We start from the raw sequence: 23568 nt of genomic DNA, 5'->3' as shown, positions 1-23568 counted from the left end.
CCTAGGAGATGAGATAAACAGGTGTGGGAAGTGGGGAATCTTGAAACCGCTTGTACAAGTCTTGAAACTGCTGAGGCATATAAACAACATATGAACAACGTCCTGACAGGATGCTCTGTTGGTGCTCTGGACCTCAGAGCCAATCAGGAAAGAAAGGGAGCATTCACAACCCATTCTGTGATGTTCATGGGCTGGCATAATGTCCATTCCATGAATGGACCAATAGTACAGAGACACAACCAGCTTACCTTCAACCAGGAAATAAAATCCTTATAAAAACCCCAAGGCAGTTTGTAGAGTGGCTCAAGTGGTAAGAGAGTCTACCTAGCAAGCATGAGGCCCTGACTTCAAACCCTAGTACATCCCCCCACAAAAAAAAACAGGACAAAGGAGCTCAAATGGCTCAGTCTTTCTGAGACCATCCCATGTATATAGGAGCTTTTCTACTCTTTCCCTCTTTGCTTAAATAAAACTTAGTTTTGTTTTCCCACCTAAATTAAACTCTGCTCTTTTGCTCATCCTGTTGTTCTCAACTTTCATTCTTTGATCACACAAGACAGCACACCTGAGACGAGACCACTGCATCACCAGGGATCCATCTTCTCCACATCCTTACTAATATTTGTTATTTTTAATTTTTTAAAAAAAACTATAGCCATCCTAGTATGTGTGAAGTGAGATTTCATTGCAGTTGGATTTGCATTTCCCTAGTGCCTCCTGGAGAGTTTTATGGGAGTACAGGTCACAGACTATGACCCAGTAGACAGAAGGATGGTGAGACACCAGACTGGCCAGAGGAGATAAGTGACACCCCTTGGAGCTTGTGTGCAAGTCATCCTGTTGACGAGAAAGCTCCAGCTTGACGAGTCTCAATTAGGAGGAGCTGGGGCTGCTGGAGGAAGAGAGGAGGGCATTCTTCTTCCCCATCACATCCTATCCCTTGCCCCAGGCTCCCATGACTTCCCTCCTTGGGCCACAGAGCTCAGGACTGGGCCAAGCAACCATGTCTCCATCCCCAGCTGCCCTCTTCTGTCTTGGTGAGTCTTGAGGGTGGAGGGGAGTAATGCTACAAGACGGGCACTGTGTTCTACACAAAGAAGTTTTAAAAATTGCATCAGTGGTGACTTTCAGGGCAAGAGGGGTCCTATGGGAGCCCCTCATTTGTTGAGTGGAAAATTTGGGGCCCAGGGAGGTGGTGCATTTTGTCTGAGTTATTCTGGTTAATTTGTGTTTAGTCAGGACATGCACATAGGTGTCGTAGTGTGGACCCCAATTTTCTTCCATGACACCAGGGCTCCAATCCTGGAAACCACCGTTCTACCCTGTGCTTCCATGAGTTCCCAAGTCCACATTCCTTACCACTAAACCACGCAGCTAGTATTTGGATCTCTCACCTCCCAGCTATAGGACTGTGGATGAGATACAGTCCTATGGCTGTATATAGCTGAGGCTAGATCTTGTACCTGCATAGAATTATGGTGGCTCAAAGTCCACACCCATAAATCCAAATCCTCACCTCCAATTACTGAGTCAATGTGTAACATCAAAAGCTAATGCATGCACAGATAGCAGCACAGAAAACTGTAAGATGTATTTTTATTTTTATTAGTGTATATTAATGCACAAATGGGTTTCACTGTGATATTTCCATATTTGCATGTAACATACTTTGATCAAATTCACCTCCTATTACTCTTTCTAATCCCTCTGTCCTCCCACCCTTTAACACCATTTAGTGGGATTCATTACATTATTTTCATAGATATATAACTTAGATTCTATTCACCCTCTCCTTTCTGCCTCCCTCTCCAGCTGGCTTCTCCCCAAACAGTCCCCCCTTCACAATTATGTCACATTATTAAATAGTTTTATTATCTTTTAAATTAGTATACCTTAATAATACAATGGTCTCTTTATGGTAATTCCACACATGTGTGTAGTGTAATTTGAACAAGTTTACCCCTACCATTATATTTCTTTTACCCCCTCCTTCTCTTCCTCCCCTTTTCATACAATGTTTTGTGGGTTTCATTATGCTGTCCTCATAGGTATTATGCAGTATAGTTTGGTCATCTTTCCCCTCAGTATCCTTTCCTTTTCCCCTATGCTTCCCAATGATCTCCCCTCAGACTGTCCCCCTTTTACCTTCATGTCCCACCATCATCATCACCACCACCACCATCACCACCATCATCATTTTAAGTCTAGATTCCACTGAGCTTGGTTTATCTCACTCAGCACGATGACATCCAGTTTCATCCATTTTCCTGCAAGTATCATGTCATATTCTTGCAAAAACATCTGAAGTAAAAGATAAACCAGTGAAGAGTATGTGCACTAGGGAGGGGCAGTTAGGTGTTAGATGGAGTGGGGGAAGGGATCCCTGTTTGATTTAGGTTTTTTTATTGCAGTAAAATACACATAACATAAGATTTACCATTGGTGACATTTAATACATTCACAATGTTGTGCAACCAGCACCTCTAGCTGGGTTCTAAGACACTTTCATGAATTAAAAGGAGCCCCATACTCACTGAGCAGTCACTCCTCATCCTTCCTCCCCCAGTTTTTAGGAACCACTGGTCTGCATTCTGTTCCTGTGGCTTTGCTACTTCTGGACAGTTCATATAAATGGCAATTAATGTACACGAATAGAAAATCTGTATGATGTGTGCCTTGTGCGACTTGCCTCCTTTCACTTAGATTATGTGCATAAGTACCTCTGCAAAAAGTAAAAGAACAGAGATAAAAGGCCAATGCAAACAGACGTTCCAGTGCTCAACACACTGGAGGTGTCCACTCAAGGAGGCTCTAGCATCTGGTTCTTTTCTTTTTTCCTCAGGGCTGTGTCTAGGACAGGTGATTCCAGCACAGAGTGGTGAGTCCTTCTCCCCCACTGCCTGGGGCTTCTCCCCAGCTCCCTGATGGCCTCTCTGGATTCAGCCAACTGTTTGCTGGCAGCTGAACTTGAGACTGTGTTTCCCTTCTAGGCCCACTCCCCAAGCCTTCCCTCCGTGCTCTGCCAAGTTCCCTGGTACCCCTGGATAAGTCAGTGACCATTCGGTGCCAGGGTCCTCCAGGTGTGGACTTGTACCGCCTGGAGAAACTGGAGTCTGGGAAGTATGAGGATCAGGACTTTCTCTTCATCCCGGTCATGAAAACAAATCATGCTGGTCGCTACCGCTGCTCCTATCAGAATGGAACCCGGTGGTCCCCGCCCAGTGACCTACTGAAGCTGGTTGCTACTGGTAACTGGAGGGGAAGGGATGGAGTATAGCTGGCCTTGGGGCCTCGGGGCTGCACAGTTCTCAGTTCTGACCTTGGAGAGGGTGAAACAGGGACTGTGGGTAACAGTAAACCTCCAAATCTCATAGGGCTGGTGAGGCATTGGCTTTGGGTAGTAAATTTAGGGACTGGTGCCCCTAATCACTCAATCAATACAAATCATATTTTTCTTTTTGTGGTACTGGGGTTTGAACTTAGGGTCTTGTGTTTGCTAGGCATCCTCTTTACCACTTGAGCCACATCCTCAGTCCTTTTGTGCTTTAGGTTTTTTTTTTTGTGGCATTGGGGTTTGAATTTAGCCTCATGCTTGCTAGGCAGGAGCTCTTACCACTTGAGTCACTCTGTCAGCCTTTTTTTTTTTGATGGGTTTTTTCAAGATAGGGTCTTGAGAACTATTTGCCCAGGACTGGCTTTGAGCCTTGATCCTCTTAATCTCTGCCTCAGTCAGGATTACAGGTGTGAGTCAGTGGCCCCTGGCCTTTAGTTATTTTTCTGATAGGGTCTTGCAATTTTTTCACTGGAGTCGGCCTTGAACTGCAATCCTCCTACCTATGCCCCCTGCATAGCTGATATTACAGGTACGAGCCACCACTCCTAGCTTGTTTGTTGCAAGGGGTTTTTGCTAACTTTTTCCCTGGGCTGACCTTGAACCATGATCCTCCCAATCTCTACCTCCTGAATAGCTGGGATTAGGTATGAGACACCATTCCTGGCCCACAAGTAGTAATTGAATGCAATATCTATCTATCTATCTATCTATCTTTCTATCTGTCATCAAAATGCAAAAATGTCCATAATGAAAAAGACCCACAATTTTAAATAAAGATAAGATTTGGCAGTGGCTGACCAAGCTGTGTTAGAACCTGAGGCCAAAGAACAAGTGGGTGCCCCCATCCAAGTTTGAATGAAGTTTCAAATGGTTATTTTCCAGGAGTGGGTCTTGAAAGGGTCACCAATGGGCTTCCCTGGCTTCCCCCAGTGTGGAAACCTTGGTCCCCTGTCTTTAACACATACTTTTCTTTTTTCCCCAGGAGTTTTTGCCAAGCCCTCACTCTCAGCCCATCCTGGCCCAGCAGTCTCTCCAGGAGGGGATGTAACCCTACAGTGTCAGACCCAGTACAGCTTTGACCAATTTGCTCTGTACAAGGAAGGGGACACGGGGCCCTACAAGGTACCTGAGAGATGGTACCAGGCTGACTTCCCCATCATCACTGTGACTTCTGCCCACAGTGGGACCTACCGCTGCTACAGCTTTTCTAGTTCATCTCCGTACCTGTGGTCAGCCCCCAGCAACCCTCTGGTGCTGGTAGTCACAGGTAAGAGGGTGCAGACTCAAGCCTTCGTCCTTGGTCTTGGCTGTTCTAAGATAAGTAGCTCTGGGGAGCAGGGGGAGCCTCATGTTCCTATCAGTGTTGGAAGATGTATGAGATTTTCACAGCTGCTATAACAAATGAGCACAAATTCTCTGGCTTACAGCAATACAGATTTATCACTTCACCATTGTGGAGGTCTTGAGTCTGAGATGTGTCTCACTGAGATGAAACAAAGATATCCACATGACTTTATCCTTTCTGGAGGCTCTGAGGATATTTTCTCTTTTGGCTCTTGGCCCCTTCTTTCACCTTCAAAGCCAACAACAGTGCAGTATCTTCCAGTCTTTGTCTCTCTTTTGCCACCCTTTACACTTATAAGGCCTGTGTGATGATGCTGGGATGATCTAGGACCTTGTCTCCTTCTTGGGGTCTTTTAACTTTGTCACGTACGTTTCAGATGTGACAAAGTACCTTTTGCCAGGTACCATTTGCCAGGCAACATATTCAGAGGTTTGGGTGGTCAGCATTCAGACATGTTGAGAGACATTATTCTGTTATCTACAGAGTTAATCACTAACAAAAATTTATTCTGTTTTTTTTTGAGGTCGGGTCCCTACCCTACCTATAGCCCAGGCTGCCCTCAAACTTGCTATGAAGCACAGGCTGGCCTTGAGCTTGCAGTTCTCCAGCCTCAGCCTCCTAAGTACTGGTATTACAGGTGTGCACCACCACACACAGCTGGAAAAAAAACCAATTCCTAATACAGAAAATAATGCCTTGTGTCTGGTCTGGGTTTCAAATAACAAAAACCTTGCAGAAATTACCAAAAATGCCACTATTATAGGAAGTGAATGGTGCAATCATTTTCTTGTATCACAGTCACACATTCAGACTTTCTTATTTTTAATAATTTAAGTGTAAGTTATCATTATGAAAAAGCTCACAGCTAAATCCTTTTCATCGATGGTTGCAATTTAAGAGCCAGTACTGGTGCTCTGTGACCATTGCTTTAGGATTCTTTCTGCTCTTTCACAGCATTTGAAGCCAGCCAACTTATTTAAAATGTCTCAATATAGAGAATACTAATGATCTCATTAGCAACAGGAGAGTTAGTTGTCAGTGAAAATGTGCTTGTGTTCAAACTAACTTTCATTCAGATCTAGTGAGTGAGGTCATTACTAACTAAAAGTTGTCTTCCATGCCTTTTTGGGGAGATGGTACTAGGGTTTGAACTCAGGGCCTCATATTTTCTAGGTTCCTGTTCTACCATTTGAGGCACAATCCCAGCCCTTTTTGCTTTAGTTATTTTTGGGATAGGTCTTGCTTTATGCCCAGGCAGGTCTGGACCATAACCCTCCTATTTATGTTTCCTGAGCAGCTGGGATGACAGGCATGCACCACTATGCCAAGCTATTGGTAGAAATGGGGTCTCATGAACTTTTTCCCTGGGCTAGCCTCAAACTGTAATTCTCCTGATCCTCACCTCCTGGGTAGCAAGGATTACAGATATGAGCTACTGTGTCTGGTACTTCTATTTATTTTTAAGCAGTTTTACTGAAGTGTAATGTATATCCTTTAACATTCACCAATTTTTATGTTATAATGAGGGATATTTATTTTATTGTGTTTCCTCATAAGAAGAAACAAATACATTCATGTGTAAGATAATGTTCAAATTCTAAATTCAGAGTTACACAAAACTATGGCAAAACATAATGACACTAAATCTATTCCTTGATAACAGATATTTTCCAGCACCTAAGAATATAGGTTATCTTTAGCAAGAAACATTCACAAAGAATGCAACTTGTGTCTAGTGTTGAAATACTGTTTAGTTTAGTTGACCCTGCATTGCCCAACCTAGACTTGGTCAGGAATTAATGAGAATTACAGACACTGAGCAAAAAAGAGATCCTTCACCAAGCTAGATGAATGAAAGTTCAACTGTTTTAAAAATATTATTTTTATTTATGATTCATTAATAGTCCAAGGGGGTTGTATGAGAAAAGTTAACACATGCATGTAGTATGTTTTGAGCAAGTTCAACCCTCTGTTATATTCCCTTAGCCCCTCCTCTTCTCAAAACACTATTTGGTGTTTTTTTTATCCTTCCTTCATTTATATATATAAGTAACAGACTTTGATCCTCTTCACTTTTGCACCCTCTCCATTTCCCCTTTCTTTCCCAATGAACACCAACAGTGTCCCTTTGCCACTAAAGTCCCATTTTGTTATTATTATCATCATTTTAGACCTAGATTCCACTTCCCCATTTTTGAGGGATTTTTAGAAGGCTTACGGAGCTGTGCAGTTACCACAATCCAATGTTAGCAGCTTTCTGTCATCCTAGAAAAATATCACGCCATATGTAGTCATTTCCTGGTCCCACCCCAGCCCCAGGCAACCACGAATCTACCTTCTGTTTGTATAAATTTTCCTTTTTTGGACATTGCACATAAATGGAGCCATACATGACATGATATTTTGTGGCTGGTTTCTTTCTTTCACCATCATATTTTCCAGGTGTCTTCCTCTTGTAGGATGTACCAATCTCCTGTTCTCCATTGCTTCTAAGTTTTCAATTATTTCTTGGTAGACAATAACTATGTCCACAGGGTGCAATATGATATTTCCATGTGTGTGTACCTTGAGGAAAGATTACATCAAGTTAGTTGACATATCTATCACCTTCCAGACAATTTTCTTGTAATGAAAACATTTAAACTCCCCTCTTTAGGCAATTTTGAAATATAAAATACATTACTAGTTATTCCACAATTAATGGTGATCACTATTAAAGAGGTTTTCTTTCGAAAAGGATAGCATACTTCATAAAGCAAATATGATCTGTACATAAGAAGGAATCTTATCCAGCCTTCAAAAAGAATGAAATTATGACAGAAGGAATTATAACCACAATTGAAAATAAAACAAAGATGACTTGGGTGTAGCTCAGTGGTAGAGCAAATGCTTAGCTTTTCTACTACAATACTTGAGGAGTGTATATAAATAAATATATATGTACACACATATGTATGTATGTATGTGTATGTGCGCACATATATATTTATGTATTTTTATTGATATTTAATAATAGCTATATGGGGGTTTATTGTGACTTCTCCATGTATGTGTACAATGTACCTAAGTTTGGTTCATCCCCTCCATTATTCTCCCTCTTCCTCTGCCCCCTTCTTAAAATGATGTAGACAGATTTCAGCATTCCATATTCATATGTATATAGAAAGTACATCAACATATTCGCCCTCCTTTACCCTCTTCATTTACCCTCCCCTCCAACTTTTTCCCTCCCCTGTTTTACATTTCTGTCCTTCATTGCCTAGGTGTCTTTTCATTGTTCAGTGAGGTTTTTGCCTCAGTATTTCCCTGTGAAAATATTGTACCTTAATCAGTCTAACCCCCTTTAGGGAATATGCTGGAACATATAGACATCAGCAATAGCTTCCTAAATACAATGCCAATAGTCAGCAATTAAGAGAAAGGATTGACAAATGGGACTACCTGAAACTGAAAAGCTTTTGCACAGTCATCAGACTGAAGAGACAGCCCACAGAATGGGAGAGAAATCTTTGCCAGCTATACATCTGGCAAGGGATTAACAACCAGAATTTCCAGGGAACTCCAAAAACTAAACTCCCAGAGAGTGTAAAACAAAACAAAACAAAACAACATCATGGGCTCCCTTCCAATCCCACTCACCCTGTTATAACTCAGAGCTTACCCAAAGTCCAGCAAGCCCTCCTCAGGCTCTGTGCTCCATTCTCCACCATCAGCCACTGGATTTCCATCTGCCTCCACCTGGTCTTTCTTTTATCCCTTCCAACTATTCTCAGCACAACCTCAGGAAGAATTCTTTCAAACAGGCTATGCAAGCTGATGGAGCTGATGACTTATACTTACACTCAAAGCTGGCCAGCAGCTCCCAATTTGCTCATCTCCAAAACCCCATTTCTGATCACCTGTCTGACTAGCTCCCCCGCCCCATATGCTCTGCTCTACACACACTGGCCATCTGACTTTTTTTAAAAATCAGGTTATTGTCATAATGGATTATTCTGTATGTGTTATGTTTACAAGAGACATTTCTTTCTTTTTATGGCCTTACTGAGGTGTAAGTGAGAAAACAGACTGTATATAAAGTAGACAAATTTGGTAAGTTTTCATATATGCATACACCCATGAAATCATAATAATTAAGGTAACGAATATATTCACCATCCTCCCAAATTCTCCTCATTTCTTCCACTAATTTGGCTGATTTCCTATCCTCAGAAACCGCTGGTATTTCTGTTATGATATTCTACAAAGTATGTTTTATTTATTTATTTTTCTTTTATTTATATGTGCATACAATGTTTGGGTCACTTCTCTTCCCTTCCCCCTGCCCCCTCCCTTATCTCCCCTCCCCCTCCCTCTCCCCTCCACCCCCTCAATACCCAGCAAAAACTATTTTGCCCTTATCTCTAATTTTGTTGAAGAGAGAGTATAAGCAATAATAGGAAGGAACAAGGGTTTTTGCTAGTTGAGATAAGGAGAGCTATACAGGGAGTTGACTCACATTGATTTCCTGTGCATGTGTGTTACCTTCTAAATTAATTCTTCTCCAACTAACCTTTTCTCTAATTCCTGGTTCCCTTCTCCTATTGGCTTCTATTGCTTTAAAGTATCTGCATTAGTTTCTCTACATTGAGGGCAACAAATGCTATCTAGTTTTTTGGGTGTCTTACCTATCCTCATACCTACCTTGTGTGCTCTCGCTTTATCATGTGATTGAGGTCCAGTCCCCTTGTTGTGTTTGCCCTTGATTTAAAGTCCGCATATGAGGGAGAACACATGATTTTTGGTCTTTGGGGCCAGGCTAACCTCACTCAGAATGATGTTCTCCAATTCCATCCATTTACCAGCAAATAATAACATTTCGTTCTTCTTCATGGCTACATAAAATTCCATTGTGTATAAAAACCACATTTTCTTAATCCATTCGTCAGTAGTGGGGCATCTTGGCTGTTTCCATAACTTGGATATTGTGAATAGTGCTGCAATAAATATGGGTGCGCAAGTGCTTCTGGAGTAACCTGTGTCACTTTCTTTTGGTTATGTCCCCAAGAGTGGTATTGCTGGATCATATGGTGGATCAATGTTTAGCTTTTTAAGTATCCTCCACATTTTTTCCAGAGTGGTTGTACTAGTTTACATTCCCACCAGCAGTGTAAAAGGGTTCCTTTTTCCCTGCATCCTTGCCAATGGCCATCTGACTTTTGCTCAAGTGTGCAGGCTCACCCTTCCTCAGGGACTGGCATTTATTAGTCAGCTTTCCCCAGATCTTCTCATGGCTCCTCCCATTGCCTCCTTGAGAGTTTCAGTCCAAAGTCACCTCTTTTCACAGCTAGGATGCTCTGCTCTATGGTTATCTTTTCTGCTTAGTTTTTCCCACAGCAACTACTCTTTTTTTATCTGATTTATTTTCTGCTGTATCTCCAGCATCAATAACAGCTCCTGGCACATAGTAGGGGCTTAGCAAGTATTTCACATATGTATGAATTATTGCCCTTATCTTTTAACAGCTTTATCTAGGTGTAATTTAGATACCATAAAAATCACCCATCTGAAGAGTACCCTGCGATGATATAAAGTAAATTTACAGAGTTGTGCAACCATCACCACAATCCAGTTTCAGAACATTTCCATCATTCTTAAGAGAGGTGTAGTTTAGAGGTAGAACATTTGCCTAGCATGCATGTCCTGGGTTCCAGACCAAAGAACAATCTGACTTGGGAGACAGGTGTGTTGGCATATGCTTGTGATCCCAGCACTCAGGAGGCTGAGGCAGAAGCACTGGGAGTTCAAGGCAAGCCTAGTCTACATAGTGAGAAACTATCTGTAAAACTGAAGAGAGAGAGAGAGAGAGAGAGAGAGAGAGAGAGAGAGAGAGAGAGAGAGAGAGATCCCTCATCTTCATTTTCAGTCACTACAATTCTCACTGCTAACTCTGGAGCACCATTAATCTCTCATTTTCTATAGAATTGCCCTTTTGTGAGGATTCTTATTCATTTGTTTCTTTCACTGAACATATGTAAAGACTGATTATGCAGTGGTGGGTATTATGTGGGGAACTGATTGAAATAGTCTGTCAGTAATATACAGTATCTTTTTCTTACATGCACCTGTGTGTATACACACAGAATTATTGGTAGGACAAAGTCTTTAATCAAAGATGCCCCACCTCAGGAATAATTATGACTGTAGTTTACTCTGTGAGGTAGAAGTACACTCTACTTAGAACCTAGAAGGGGTGGCGGTCTTCTTGGAGGAAGCCATGTCCCATCTAGATCTGAGGATGGGGTGAGAGTTAGCTAGATGATGGAGGAGGGGTGAGAATGAGCTATGTGTGGGTAGCTCTTTCCCCAAATACATATCATGGATTCCTGTCTCCATGTCTACCGTCCAGTGCTAAGAGCCGACCTTGCTCCCAGAGACAAAGTGAGGGTGTCAGTGACAGGAATCCAGAATGAGGGACAGAACTGAGGCTCTAAAGACAGCTTAGGACATGCCAAAGAATACATGGAGTGTGTTTTTCAAATGCTGTGACATGTGCCAGAGTCTGCAATATAAGCTTCTTCATATTTATTTTCTATGTGAGGAAACTGAGTCACAGGAATGTTGCATTATTGTTCAGGACCCATAGGCAAAAGAGCACAGACTTCTCTCCTTTTCTGATTTCCCAGGAGCCTCTACAACCCCCAGACAGGTGCTCACAGAGGAATCATCCTCCACAACAGGTGAGTTCAGGAGGCTTTGTTCTGGTGTCTGGGAAATGAGGCACATGGATTCCTCCTTTTCTCCTGACTACCTAGATTTATTGATAAAATCAACTTGTTAAAAAGTCTCTTCCACAGACTTGCTTTGTTTAAAAATCCTTTATTAAGCAGGGAGCCTGAGGCTTACACCTGTAATTCTAGCTTCTTGGGAGGCTGGGATTGGGAAGATTGTGATTTTAGGCAAGCCTGGGCAAAAAAGTTTGTGAGACTCCTTTTCAAAGGGAAAAATCTGTGTGTGGTGGTGTGAGCCGGTCATGATGATGGGGTGGGATGGGGTGGAAAGGATAAAATAGAAGGATTGCAGTCCAGGCCAACTGGGCAAAAAGCGAAACTCTATCACCAAAATAACCAAATCAAAAAGGACTGGAGTTATGGCTCAAGTGATAGAGTGCCAAGCATGAGGCCTTGGGTTGAAATGGCAGTTATCAAAATAAATCCTTTATTTCTGCCTGGAAAGAGGGTTAGTATCAGAAGCAGATATTAATATTCGACCCCACAGCCCCACCTGTGTCCTGCCTAGGTGGATGGTTTGCAATGTCTGACATGCAGAAGAATAATCTGAGTGTCTTGTTAAACTGTAGAGTCCTGGGCTTTGTTTCTGAACCTGATTCCATTGCTCAGCGGTTCTCAAACTGCCAGAGGCATCAGAATCACCCAGAGTTTCTTACAGCATGGGCTTAGGAGCCCCCAGAGTTTCCGAGTCAGTGGGTCTGGGGTGAACCTAGCACTGTTCACTTCTAAGAAGTTCTAACAAGTTCCAGCAAGGCCATGCTGATGCTGGAGGCCCTCGATGTTGCTCTGAGAAACATGGCATTAAATTTTGTGCACATTTTCAAAAGCACCTTGGCAGAACAGTATGTACAGGAATATAGCCTGTGCTTTAGAAAAATGATGTACCAGGCTGGGCATATCCTACACATCTTGGTCTCAGAGACTGGACAAAGAGCCAAGCAACAGGAAACACACTGAAAAGAGCAAAGGTTGGTAAGGATGTGGCACCTGGGATGGGGGCAGTATGAGGGCACTTCATGCCCATCAAGAATTGAGCCAGGGCCATAAAGCAGTCTCTCTCTCTCTTTTTCTCTTCCTCTTCCTCTCCCCCACCCCGTTCTCTCTCTCTCTTTCTGTTCTTATTTGGAATTTTTATAGAGTTTCCATTTTGAAATAATTACAGTCACAGGAAGTTTGCAACAAGGGTACAGAATAATTCCATGTACCCTTTGCCCAGTTCCCCCTAGAGCTCCATCTTACATAATCAAAGTACAGCATAAAAATAAAGAATTTGACATTGACATAAAGTATTTGTATAGTCAATATGTCTTGGGTAGATTTCTGTAACCACCTTCTACATTACTGGTGGGATGTAAAATGCTACATCTGCTTTGAAAAGCAGTCTGGAAGTCCCTCAAAGTTATCCTATGACCCAGTGATTCCACTCTTGGGTTAAAACACAAGATTAAAAACTTGTGTTTATATGAACACCTGTACACAAATGTTCATAGCAGCATTATTCAAAATAGCCCCAATGTGGAAACAACCCAAATGTCCACCAACTGATGAATGGTCCAATTCATTTAAACCACTGACAGATGGATGCTAAGTCTTAGGGCCTATTGAGTTTTGCTCTCTTTAGTGGCTGAGTAGTATGTGTCAGAGAAAAGGGTTTTAGGGAGCCCAGATATCTCAGAAGGGGTATAGAGTGGGGTCCTCTGGGAAGAACTGATATTATTCTACTTCCTTATAATCATCCTGCTTAGAACTTCCAGAAGCCCCCAGGAGACCATTCATCTCACCCATCAACAAAGTCTCCACAACTGGTAAGTAACTGGGCACTCAACACTCAGCAGAAAGGAAGATGGTGCACACTTCCCCTAACCAAGAAAGCCCTTGGTCTGAGGACAGAGGATGGGAGGGAGGTAGGCTCTGTGGCTGATGAAGAGGAGTATTCTGGGTAGTGTGGCCATTTCAAAGATGGCGGAGGTCAGGCTCAATGGGAACATCATTACCCATCATACACCCTGCTCTCTGGATAAGGTCCAAGCTCTTCCCACTTGGTTCTGTCAAAGTATCTAATCTTATTTGCCACTGTTTCTTTGTAGAGCCTGTTCTTCAGTCATATGCAGCCCACAGGTGCCTGGACACAATTCACCTCCTTACCACTGCAGACCTCTACATAGTGCTTCCCTCACACTGAAATTTCTTTCCCTTGTTTTTCCTGGAAGGTCTCCATGTCCTTCAGACAGATCCTCTAAGGATAGGTTAGATATCCCCATTGGATCCACCCAACCCTGGATTTCTTTAGGCTCTTAACCCCAGCAATTTCTTTTAATTCCATGACAGGATTCTTCTCTATACTTACTTTCAAAAGCCTTCCAGTCACTCTCAGGATTCTCCCTGGCTTCCTCAGCCTGCTGTGCAACCTCTTCTGCACACATTCCATTCAACCCTCATGATTCTCAGCCACCTGGAAACTCTCAAGACTCTGGATGTGTCATATCCTCTCCTGCCTCTCACCCAAGCCATTCACTCTCTTTCCTTCCATTGCCCATATCTGCAGTTCTGTAAGAAAGCCTTTCTTGACTTTCTGGCCAGCATTGGTACTTTTTTCTGTCCTGCTCAGTGTTGTGTGGGTTACCTATTACAACAATTTTCACAATATATAAAAGTTACTGCTTTACTTCTTGGTGTCCTCCTATAGTCTTTGAACCCCACATGAATGATGTCTAATCAATGTTTGGATCTCCATCGACCAGCACATGGCTGAACACCTGGCAAGTCCCAGGAAATACTTGTGAAATAAGAAGAGAATTAGCATGTATGGGATGCTTAGTGTGCATTGCACCTGTGTTTTATACAGCCATTATTAAGTACTAACTATTATTAAAGCTGAGTATCTCTCTCTTTTTTTTGTGGAACTGGGACTTGAACTCAGGACCTTCGCCTTGAGCCACTCCACCAGCCCTTTTTGTGAAGGGTTTTTTTTTTTTTTGAGACAGGGTCTCATGAACTATTTGCCTGGGCTGGCTTTGTACCTCAATCTACCTGATCTCGCCTCCTGAGTAGCTAGGATCACAGGTGTGAGCCACCAGTGCTGGCTAAAGCTGAGTATTTCTTGTATGAAGTCCTTGGGACCCATTTCTTGGAAATTTAGAATATTTGCATGTGCATAATATGTTGGGGATAGAACCTGAATCTGGAATTCATTTATATTTTATATATACCTTATACACACAGTCTGAGACAATTTTATACAGCCTTTTCAGTGCACCTGTGTTTTGATTGCAACTTGCCTCCTGAGATCAGGTGTGAATTTTTCCACTTGTGGCATCCAGTCGGCACTCACAAATATAAAATTTGGGTGCATTTTTGACTTCAGATTTTCATAACAAGGATACTCAATTTATGTTTTGATTGTCACATCAACCCATGATGTAAGTGACATCGTTAATTTCATTGGACAGGTGGGAAAATTGGGCCATTGAAGTTGAGTCACTTGCCAAGGTTTATATGTAATAAGTGCTAGATTTAAGGTCAAATCTGGTCAGCCTGACTCTATAGTTCATGCTGTTCCTAAATGCTATGGGAAGCATGCATGTTCATCTCCAGTAGAGGAGATGGTTTCATTTGCTCACACCTTTTATTTTAATTTAATATTTTATTCCTAGAGATGTCTAGGAATATCACTGTCTCTCCAGCAGGGTCAAGCCCTCCACTTGGTAAGTGGCCCTCTCCAGACCCCCTTCTTTCTCTTTACCCAAAGCAGATTCATTTTCCTGTACAGGTGCTGTAGATCTGTTGTCTTGGGTCCTGGTGGGGGAAACAGTAAGGGGAGAGGGTAGGACATCAGGATATCAGGTGGGAAATTTAAGATTTTCCAATGGGTCGGAGAAAGAAATTCTCTTTATCCTAGGCCCCTTACCTTATAATTGTCTTCTCTTCTACAATCAGTCAGATAATCAGGTGGTGTCTGTGCCTAGGAAGGGGCTCTACTGGGGACCTGGGAGGGGAATGTATGAGAGAGGTGTAATGTAGTGAATTGGGCTTCTCCTGGTGGAGAGAAGAGAAATCCTACAAGAAGGAGATGGACCTCCCAGAGAGTGGAGGATAATAGGATTCCATATCAGAATTATGGCTGTGAGAAGCCCAGAGTGTGACCCAGAAGTGGCCTGTTATCACTTGCTCCTGTGTCCTCCTTTCTCCAGGGCTTGCCCATCAGTACTACACCAAGGAGAATCTGGTCCGGATATGTCTGGGCGCCGTGATTCTAATACTCCTGGTGGGGATTCTGGCAGAGGATTGGTACAGCAGGAAGAAACCCCTGGTGTACAGGGGCAGAGTTGTGCAAAGACCACTCCCACCCCTCCCAAAGACCCAGAAGTCACATGGCTATCAAGATGGGTGCCACCATTACAGTCCCAGGCAAGGTCATGGCCAAGAGACAGACCATGGGGAGATGATGTAAAGACTGTGAATGAATGTAACAGGAGGACAGAAGCTACCAGGAAGAGAGGAGGCTATGGGGTCACTTCATCAAAGAGCTGTTGAGCCAGAGTCTACTTGGCTCCCTGTCCACAGGGAGGGAAGGAATCTAGAGGAAGCCTATATCCTCACTGATACCTTTCACATTCAATATGGACGACCATATTAACTGGACCACCATACTGGCCTTTCTTCAACTTTCCTTAATATGGGTTCCACATTGGTTGGTCTCCAACATTTCCAACTCTCACAGCTGTTCTATCCTTTGTGCAAAATCCTTCCATCTTCCCCTGGCTATGTTTTTCTGTGGTTTTCCCCAAATCTAGCTCTCACCCTAACCCTATCTTAAGCTACACTCTGAAAAATCTCCTTTTTTTTTGAATTAGAATGGGCCTGGTTCTTCCAGACAGTGGGTGTATGGAGTTCTTTTCTGCTAGTGTGTACTAATAATTCCACTAGTCCCATTATCAACAATCAATGTGTTCCAAGACACTAGTAGATGCCTAATATGGTGGCTTAGTACCAAATCCTTTATATTCTGTGTTTTTTTCCTATGCGTACTCTTGGCTTTGAGATTGTTATTGGGTAAAATAATGGTTACTTTCTACAAGCACTGTGATATCATGACAGTCAACCTGGGGTAGCAGATATACATCCAAAGGAATGATTTGCATTTGAGATGAGATGTGCTGGTGTAGGATGACAACACATTTTATCATGCTACCCAAAACAGTGTACAGTTTAAAACTCATGAATTGTTTGTTTCTGGAATTTTGCATTTAATATTTTTACACTGATGTCAGTAACACAAACAAGATGATGGAGGTCTACCGACTAACTATTGTATACCTGGCTTCCTTCATACTAGAAAGAGTCCATAGTCTCAACCATGTCCTAATGGACAGGAGAGGCAAATCCAGAGAGACAGGAGGCATTTTTGTGATTGCCTGAGCTGGGAGGAAGACTCCAGGGGAATAGGGAATAATGAATTAATGAGCATAGGGATTTTTTTAGAGTGTTGAAATGGTTTGGGACTAAAGAGAAATGATGCTGTATCACATTTTGATACAGCAGAGTGATGGTAGACAATGATAATGTATGTTTTACAAAACTGGAAGAAAGGATTTTTAATATTTTTGCCATAAAAAGATACATTACATAATGCATACACATGTTAAAACGTGACATAGTACCCCATAAATACATATGTTTTTATGTATAAGTTAAAATTTAAGGAAATTTTTGCTGGAGGTGTGGCTTAAGCAGTAGAGCACCTGCCAAGCAAGCATGAGGCTCTGAGTTCAAACCTCAGTACTGCAAAGAAGAAAGGTTAATTTTATTTTATGTGAATTTTGCTTCAATAAATATTAAAATAAAAATTATCTGCTTCTTGATGCTCATCGCCTCTATGTGGGGTCACCCATTCTGTGGAGCTATATGGAATGAAACCCATATACAGTGGGGCTCCTGCTCCCATCAGCATGAACCCCAAACCCTCAGGTCACTCCTGAGTTTGGAGGATAGCTTCCCTCCAGGGGTCACTAGGAGGGTAGTTGGATGATATTCTGAGCTTGACTTTGGGTTCTTCTAAAGAAAAAGAAATACTGGACGTTAAAATGGTGTCTTCACTTCTCACCACCAAAACTCTATGCCTGGACCTGACACTGGGGGAGAAGAATTCTCTCCAATATTTTTTAAATCCTTTTTTGGTGGTACTGGGGTTTGAACTCAGGGCCTCATGCATGCTAGGCAGGAACTCTACCACTTGAGCCATGCTCTTGGCCCTCTTTTGCTTTATATTTTTGGACAGGGTCTTGCATTTTTGCTTGGAGCTAGCCTCATACCATGATCTTCCTACCTATGCTTCCTGTATAACTGAGATTACAGGCACACACCACCACAACTGACTTGTTGGTTGAGATGGGATCTCACTAACTTTTTGCTCAGACTCGCCTTGATTCATGATCCTTCTGAGAAGCTGAGATTATAGGTGTGAGCCATCCTGCTTTGCCTGAATTCTTTCCAATCTTAAAACCTGAGTAACCCAAGAAAACATGCCAGAATGTGGATAATTGGGCCAAGTGTGGACCACCTACAGCTCCTGTCCTCCTTGGGTGTGTTCCATGTGGCTTTGTGGTACAGGAGAAAGCTCTTCTCTGGGTGGTGGATGGTTTCTAGGTCACCTTAGCAACAGCTGCCACAAGAATTTGTGACAGTCCCTTATGCTCTCTGCACTATTCTTACCTGTATAGCCAGCAAGTTGCAGCGGGGAATTGGAAACTTGAAATTCCACCTTCCATTCTTGGATGAAGAAAGTCATATCTAGGAGTTTAACTGACACCCCAGGTTCACACAGAGAGAAGCATTTTCAGACTGAACACAGGAGTTATGTTTGTGGATTCGGAATCGTGTGGCATATAGGAGTTGGGAGGCTTGGTGTCTTGCCTTGGTGGGTCTTTGAGCCCAGTTGTGCAGATGGCCACCATATTCCTGAGCTGGTTCAGTCTGTGAAGAAGATGTATTAACTTTTCATTCTGTCTACAGTCTCTTAAATGCCTCCCTCCTCCTCCATTACCCAAACCCCTCTATCTCATGATTCTGCCATCTTGACCTTTAAACTTCCTCAATTATATCACTGGTTTAGGCATGGCAGCTCATGCCTAGAATCCCAGCACACAGGAGGCTGAGACAGGAGGATCTCAAGGTTGAAGCTAACCTGGGCCATGTAATAAGATGCTGTCTCAGAGAAAGGAGTCACTTTACTTGAGAGAAGTTATATTGATAGTCACCAACTTAAAATGGTTTGACTTATGATTAAACTTTCCAATGGTGCAAAATTCATACACATTTGGTAGAAACTGGACTTTGAATTTTGATTTTTTCCTGATCTAGTAGTATGTGGGTGCCCTACCATCTGGAGATGGTGGGTAGCAGCAGTGAGACATGGTTCCCAGTCAGCATTGTGATCATGTGCTCTACAGTGTACTGTTTTGCTAGTGTTATCTTTTGGATACAGGTATTCAATAACTTACATAAGGCATTCAACACTTTGTCATAAACTAGGGCTTGCCCAATTGCAGGCTCATGTGAGTGTTCTGAGTGTGTTTAGCACAGGGTAGGCTAAGCTATGATGTTTGGGAGGGTAGGTTTTCCAGGATGTAACTCCATCATAGTTACAGGAGCATCTGTACTGGGGAAACTAGAGGAAGTTTTAGGATGAAGCATCATTTTACATGAGTCTTGAGTGACAAGGAGCCAGTCAGATACAGGTCTGGAGGTAGAAGAGGTCCCCAGGTAGAGGGAACATCGGAGGCAGTCATCCTGTGTGGGAGAGTGGGTCGCACTGAAAGGATAAAAATGAGGCCAACACACAGAGAAGAGACAGATCACTCAGCTGTGGACAATATCTGTGCTGTGCCCATCAACATAATGGATAAAGAAATTGTGAGATATACATGCCCATGGGAGTGTTTATTGAGCTATAAATAATAATGAAATGATGTCATCTGCAAGGACATGGATGGAACTGATAATCATTTTGTCAAGTGAAAAAAGCCTTACTGAAAAGAAGAACATAGCATGCTCATATGAAGAATCTAGACTTGATTAAAAAAAAAGAATGACAGGAGTCAAAAATGGGGACTATTTGGTGGGAGGGAAGCCAGGGGTGGGGGGGTGAATGCTATAGAAGTATTTCATAGGCATGTATGAAAATAGAATAATGAAATAAAATTCTTTTAAAAATTCTTTTAAGAAAGAATAATATAGGGAATGAATTTGATCAAAGTATATTATATGCATGTATGGAAATATCACAGTGAAACTGTACAATTTATGCTAATAAAAATAACATCTAAATATAATATGATATTTATAACAAGAGAAAGTATGTCAAAAGTAGAAAGTAAAGAAATGTATAAGGAAGGAAAATTCAATTAATTTTCGTATTAGTATTTTTGCAAACATGTTGCCATCCTTCCTCCTACAGAAACATATTTGAATAGTGTAAATCCAGCAATAAAGCACGTGTAAGATGAACTAAAAATGTAAGCACAATATTGACATGTGTATGCAGATTCTGGGAAAGGGAAAAGCATTAAGAACATCAGTGTGGAGAACTAAGTCTTCATCTGTTATGAGTCTAGTAGGTAAGGTCTGCACTCATTATTCACATGATTACATGGTTGTATAAACCAAATATTGAAAGACCCTGAGAAAATCAGATCAAAGTGGGTGTCTCCTAGGCGGAGACATTGGAAAGGGTGGTTGGTTAGCAGGTGCATTTTCTGTATGCTCTTTAAATGCTATTTGAAATCTTTCAGTTTCTTTCTTTCTTTCTTTTACAGTGCTGGGATGGAACCCAGGACCTCTCACATGCTAGCTAAGCATTCTACCCCTGAGCTATATCTCTATCTCAAGGATTTTTAAAGTAGGTGGGTGTATTTTTTATAATAAAATAAACATGCAGATATGGGGTTATGAGCAGAAGGACAAAAATTCTCAAAATTGTTTCCCTTGGGGGAAAGGACTTGTTCATGGGGGAGAGTTCTGAAATACACACTTCCTTTACATAATATGACCTTTTGTAGTTAAAAATTACATGTCAACTCCAAAATATCCAAATAAAACTGTGATAATTACAAAGTATTACAAAAAAGTACAAATGAAGGTAATGCAGAATGGGAAGACAAAACTATACGTGCTAGGAGGCTGTCATGATGACAAGCAACAAAATTAATAACAAGATGACTGACTTTAGTCAATCACTTTCCATAGTAATTCATCCACTCAGTTTGGGATCTTATTCCTAAAAACAAAGGAAAAGAGCAAAGGAAGAAAGAGAGGTGTGGTCTCTTATGTTTAAAGAATAGGGGCAGGAGGGAGGTATGGATGTCTGAGCTATGCCTAGTTACTCAAATATCACATTTGATGCTCCATGAACAGTTAGGGATGAGAAGGGCGAGGGGAGAGTAGATTTTTCCTGCCACTTCCTATCTTTTGACTTCACTTCCCGTCTTCATTTCCTGCCTTCAAATTTACTTCCTGTCCTCTGCTGTGTAATAGAGGCACTGAACAAAGCACAAACTGAATGCTGTGACACTCAGGTTATCTGCACAGGTTATCTTGGCAAGTGGAGGGAGCTGGGGAACCCTGGAGAAGCCTGGGTCAGGGCTAGGGATGAGTGACAGAGGGAAGGATAGTGTCATCGTAGAAGGTGTTTGGGGACTTGGGATGAAGTCCAGTATTGGGATTCTTGAACATGTATGCCTCTCAGATTTTTCTTCCAGAGCTGTGCCTGAGCCAGGGGATCTTAGTAGAGGGGAGTGAGTTCTTCCCAACACCCTCTTACTAGAGTCTGCACAAAAAACTTACTCCTCAGAGACAGCTAGGGATTGGGAAAAGTGTGGCTTAGATGATGGGAGGAGCCTGAGAGCAGGCTTGAGGTTAGAAAGAATAGTAGGGTCAGGCCTTCAAGATCTCTGGCTCTTAATTCCCTCCAGGAATGCCCTCTCTCCAGTTCACCCAAATCCCTGTGGATCCCAAGTACAAACATGGCTCTGGCTTGGCTCTTGTAGTTCATACCTGTAATTCTGCTCAGGAGGCAGAGATCGGGAGGATTGAGGTTCAAAACCAGCCCCCAGCAAATAGTTTGTGAGCTCCTATCTCAAAAAAAATCACAAAGAAGGGCTGGTAGAGTAACTCAAGTGGTAATAGTGCCTGCCTAGCAAGTGTGAGGGCCCTAAGCTCAAACCCCAGTTCCATCAAACCCTCACACAAACCAAAAAGCATGCCTCTGATGCGGTGTTAAGTGAATGGATGAATTGGGTAGAATTGTGGATGGGTTTTCCATATACCTTACCAAAGCACCCACAATGAGTAATTCAATGTGACCAGACCCAGAACAAATATGGGGCTGAGGCCACATGTTCAGAATTTAGTGATGGGCAGAGACTGGTGGTCCCAGGTGAGGCAGTGCTGAAAGCACGAGGACTACCATATCTTTCACCTGACAAATTCATGTAGACACACATGGGCCTTTGTGTCACCTCTCAGCTTTGGGCAGGCATTACAGGTAATGAGAGTGGGCCCGAGAGTGTGGCTGGAACACAGGAAACACCATGGGGAAAGATGAGTTTAGCTGTAAGCATGAGTTTGTACCTTCAGAACCACTGGGATTTCAATACTACCTAGTCTCCAAATTGATGTACACAGGTTGTTTGATTCTTCTCTCTTAAAGGGGTGTGTGTGTAGGGATAGAGTACAGTGGTCCTCAGTCAAGGGATGTCATCCAGGGGATATTTTTCCAAAGCCTAGAGACACTTTTGGTTGTCATAACTAAGGGGGACACTGGAATCCAGTGGGGAGAGACTAGCGTTCAACACCATGCAAATGTATAAGACAATTTCTCCCAACCAGGAATTATCTGGCCCTAAATGTCCATAGTGCAGAGGATGAACAATCCCTGCCTAGAAGACATAAAAACTTCTCTAGTCTTTCAGGTTTTGTGCCTGGTTTTTACCTACCTTTCTTGTCAGTAGGAGCCTGAAAATAAAAAAGGCTCTATGAGGAGATTTTGTACCAGGAATAGAAGGTAACTTATAGGAAACCCCAGAAGGCCACACAGTATACAACATTTCTGGGATGAAAGACCTTTTTTTTTTTTGAGACAGGGAATCATTATGTAGCCCAGGCTAGCATTGAACTCACCATCCTTCCGCTTTCCAAGCTCTGCGATTACAGAGGTGTACCACCATGCTTGGCCACCGGAAAGGGCAGTTTGATGGAACGTTTGGGAACTTGGTTTAGTTGGTGAGTGATGAATTGATAGCCCTTGTTGAAAAAATAGGAGCTAGAAGAATTGGGAGATTTAAGATTTTTAAATTTTTTAAAAGAAATCCAACAAAAAGTTTTTCCTCAAATTGTTTTTTCCCTTATGTATTTGCTTATCCTGGTACACATGGATTAGTGTGTCAGGATTGCTAACCAGTGCCCCATGAGAAACATTTCCAACTACAGTGTTTATATATGGTCTTTCTTCAGTTCTCTCCCTGTTTTAATGAATTTTGGGGTTTTATATGTTAAAAAGAAATATTAAGGCCTATGTGTAGTAGGGCTATGCATACCACGAAGTTATATTTTAAGTTAGAATTATACAGTTAATCAGAATGACATGATCACATAGGAGCTACAATGAAGCACTTGCAAGTTCAAAATTGGCCTGGGGGAAGTGTAGTTCAGTGGTCAAGAATTTGCCTAGCATGTGGAAGGCCCCGAGTTTGATCCCCAGCACTGCAGAAAAATCCACAAATATTTTAGGGTTTGCAGGAGAAATATTCTGTTGAAGAATGTGCAGCAGGGAGTTAGTTATGTGTGCAGGTCAAAAAACACAAGTATCAGCTGGGGATGCATCACAGTGGTAGAGTGCTTGTCTAGCATGTGCAAGGCCCTAGGTTTGATCCTCAGTACACAAAAAGGAAAAAGGAAAAGAAATACCAGGACTGAGAAAAAACTGGAAGGCAACAGATACCAATGCAATCCAACACTTCCCATGTTCTTTTCCTTGGCCTAAGTTCTCCCCAAATAAGGTATCTTGACTCTACATTTTTCCAGAACCTGTTAATAACCACAGTTCTATTCATGAATGCTTTCAC

General features: G+C 42.2%; 1 protein-coding gene across 1 annotated transcript; it reads left to right on the top strand.

The window, feature by feature from the left end:
• Positions 1–877: 877 nt before the first annotated feature.
• On the top strand, positions 878–17311 carry Gp6 (glycoprotein VI platelet). The gene is made up of 8 exons (XM_020162148.2): positions 878–1037; positions 2843–2878; positions 2991–3248; positions 4317–4601; positions 11345–11398; positions 13195–13254; positions 15103–15153; positions 15640–17311. Exons 1-8 carry the CDS (start codon positions 956–958, stop codon positions 15897–15899), a joined length of 1086 nt encoding a protein of 361 aa, XP_020017737.2. The 5' UTR covers positions 878–955; the 3' UTR covers positions 15900–17311.
• The last annotated feature ends 6257 nt before the right edge of the window (positions 17312–23568 follow it).

The sequence above is a fragment of the Castor canadensis genome, chromosome 16 (assembly GCF_047511655.1).
Source record: "Castor canadensis chromosome 16, mCasCan1.hap1v2, whole genome shotgun sequence".
Taxonomy (NCBI): domain Eukaryota; kingdom Metazoa; phylum Chordata; class Mammalia; order Rodentia; family Castoridae; genus Castor; species Castor canadensis.
This window is presented reverse-complemented; position numbering and strand designations above follow the sequence as displayed.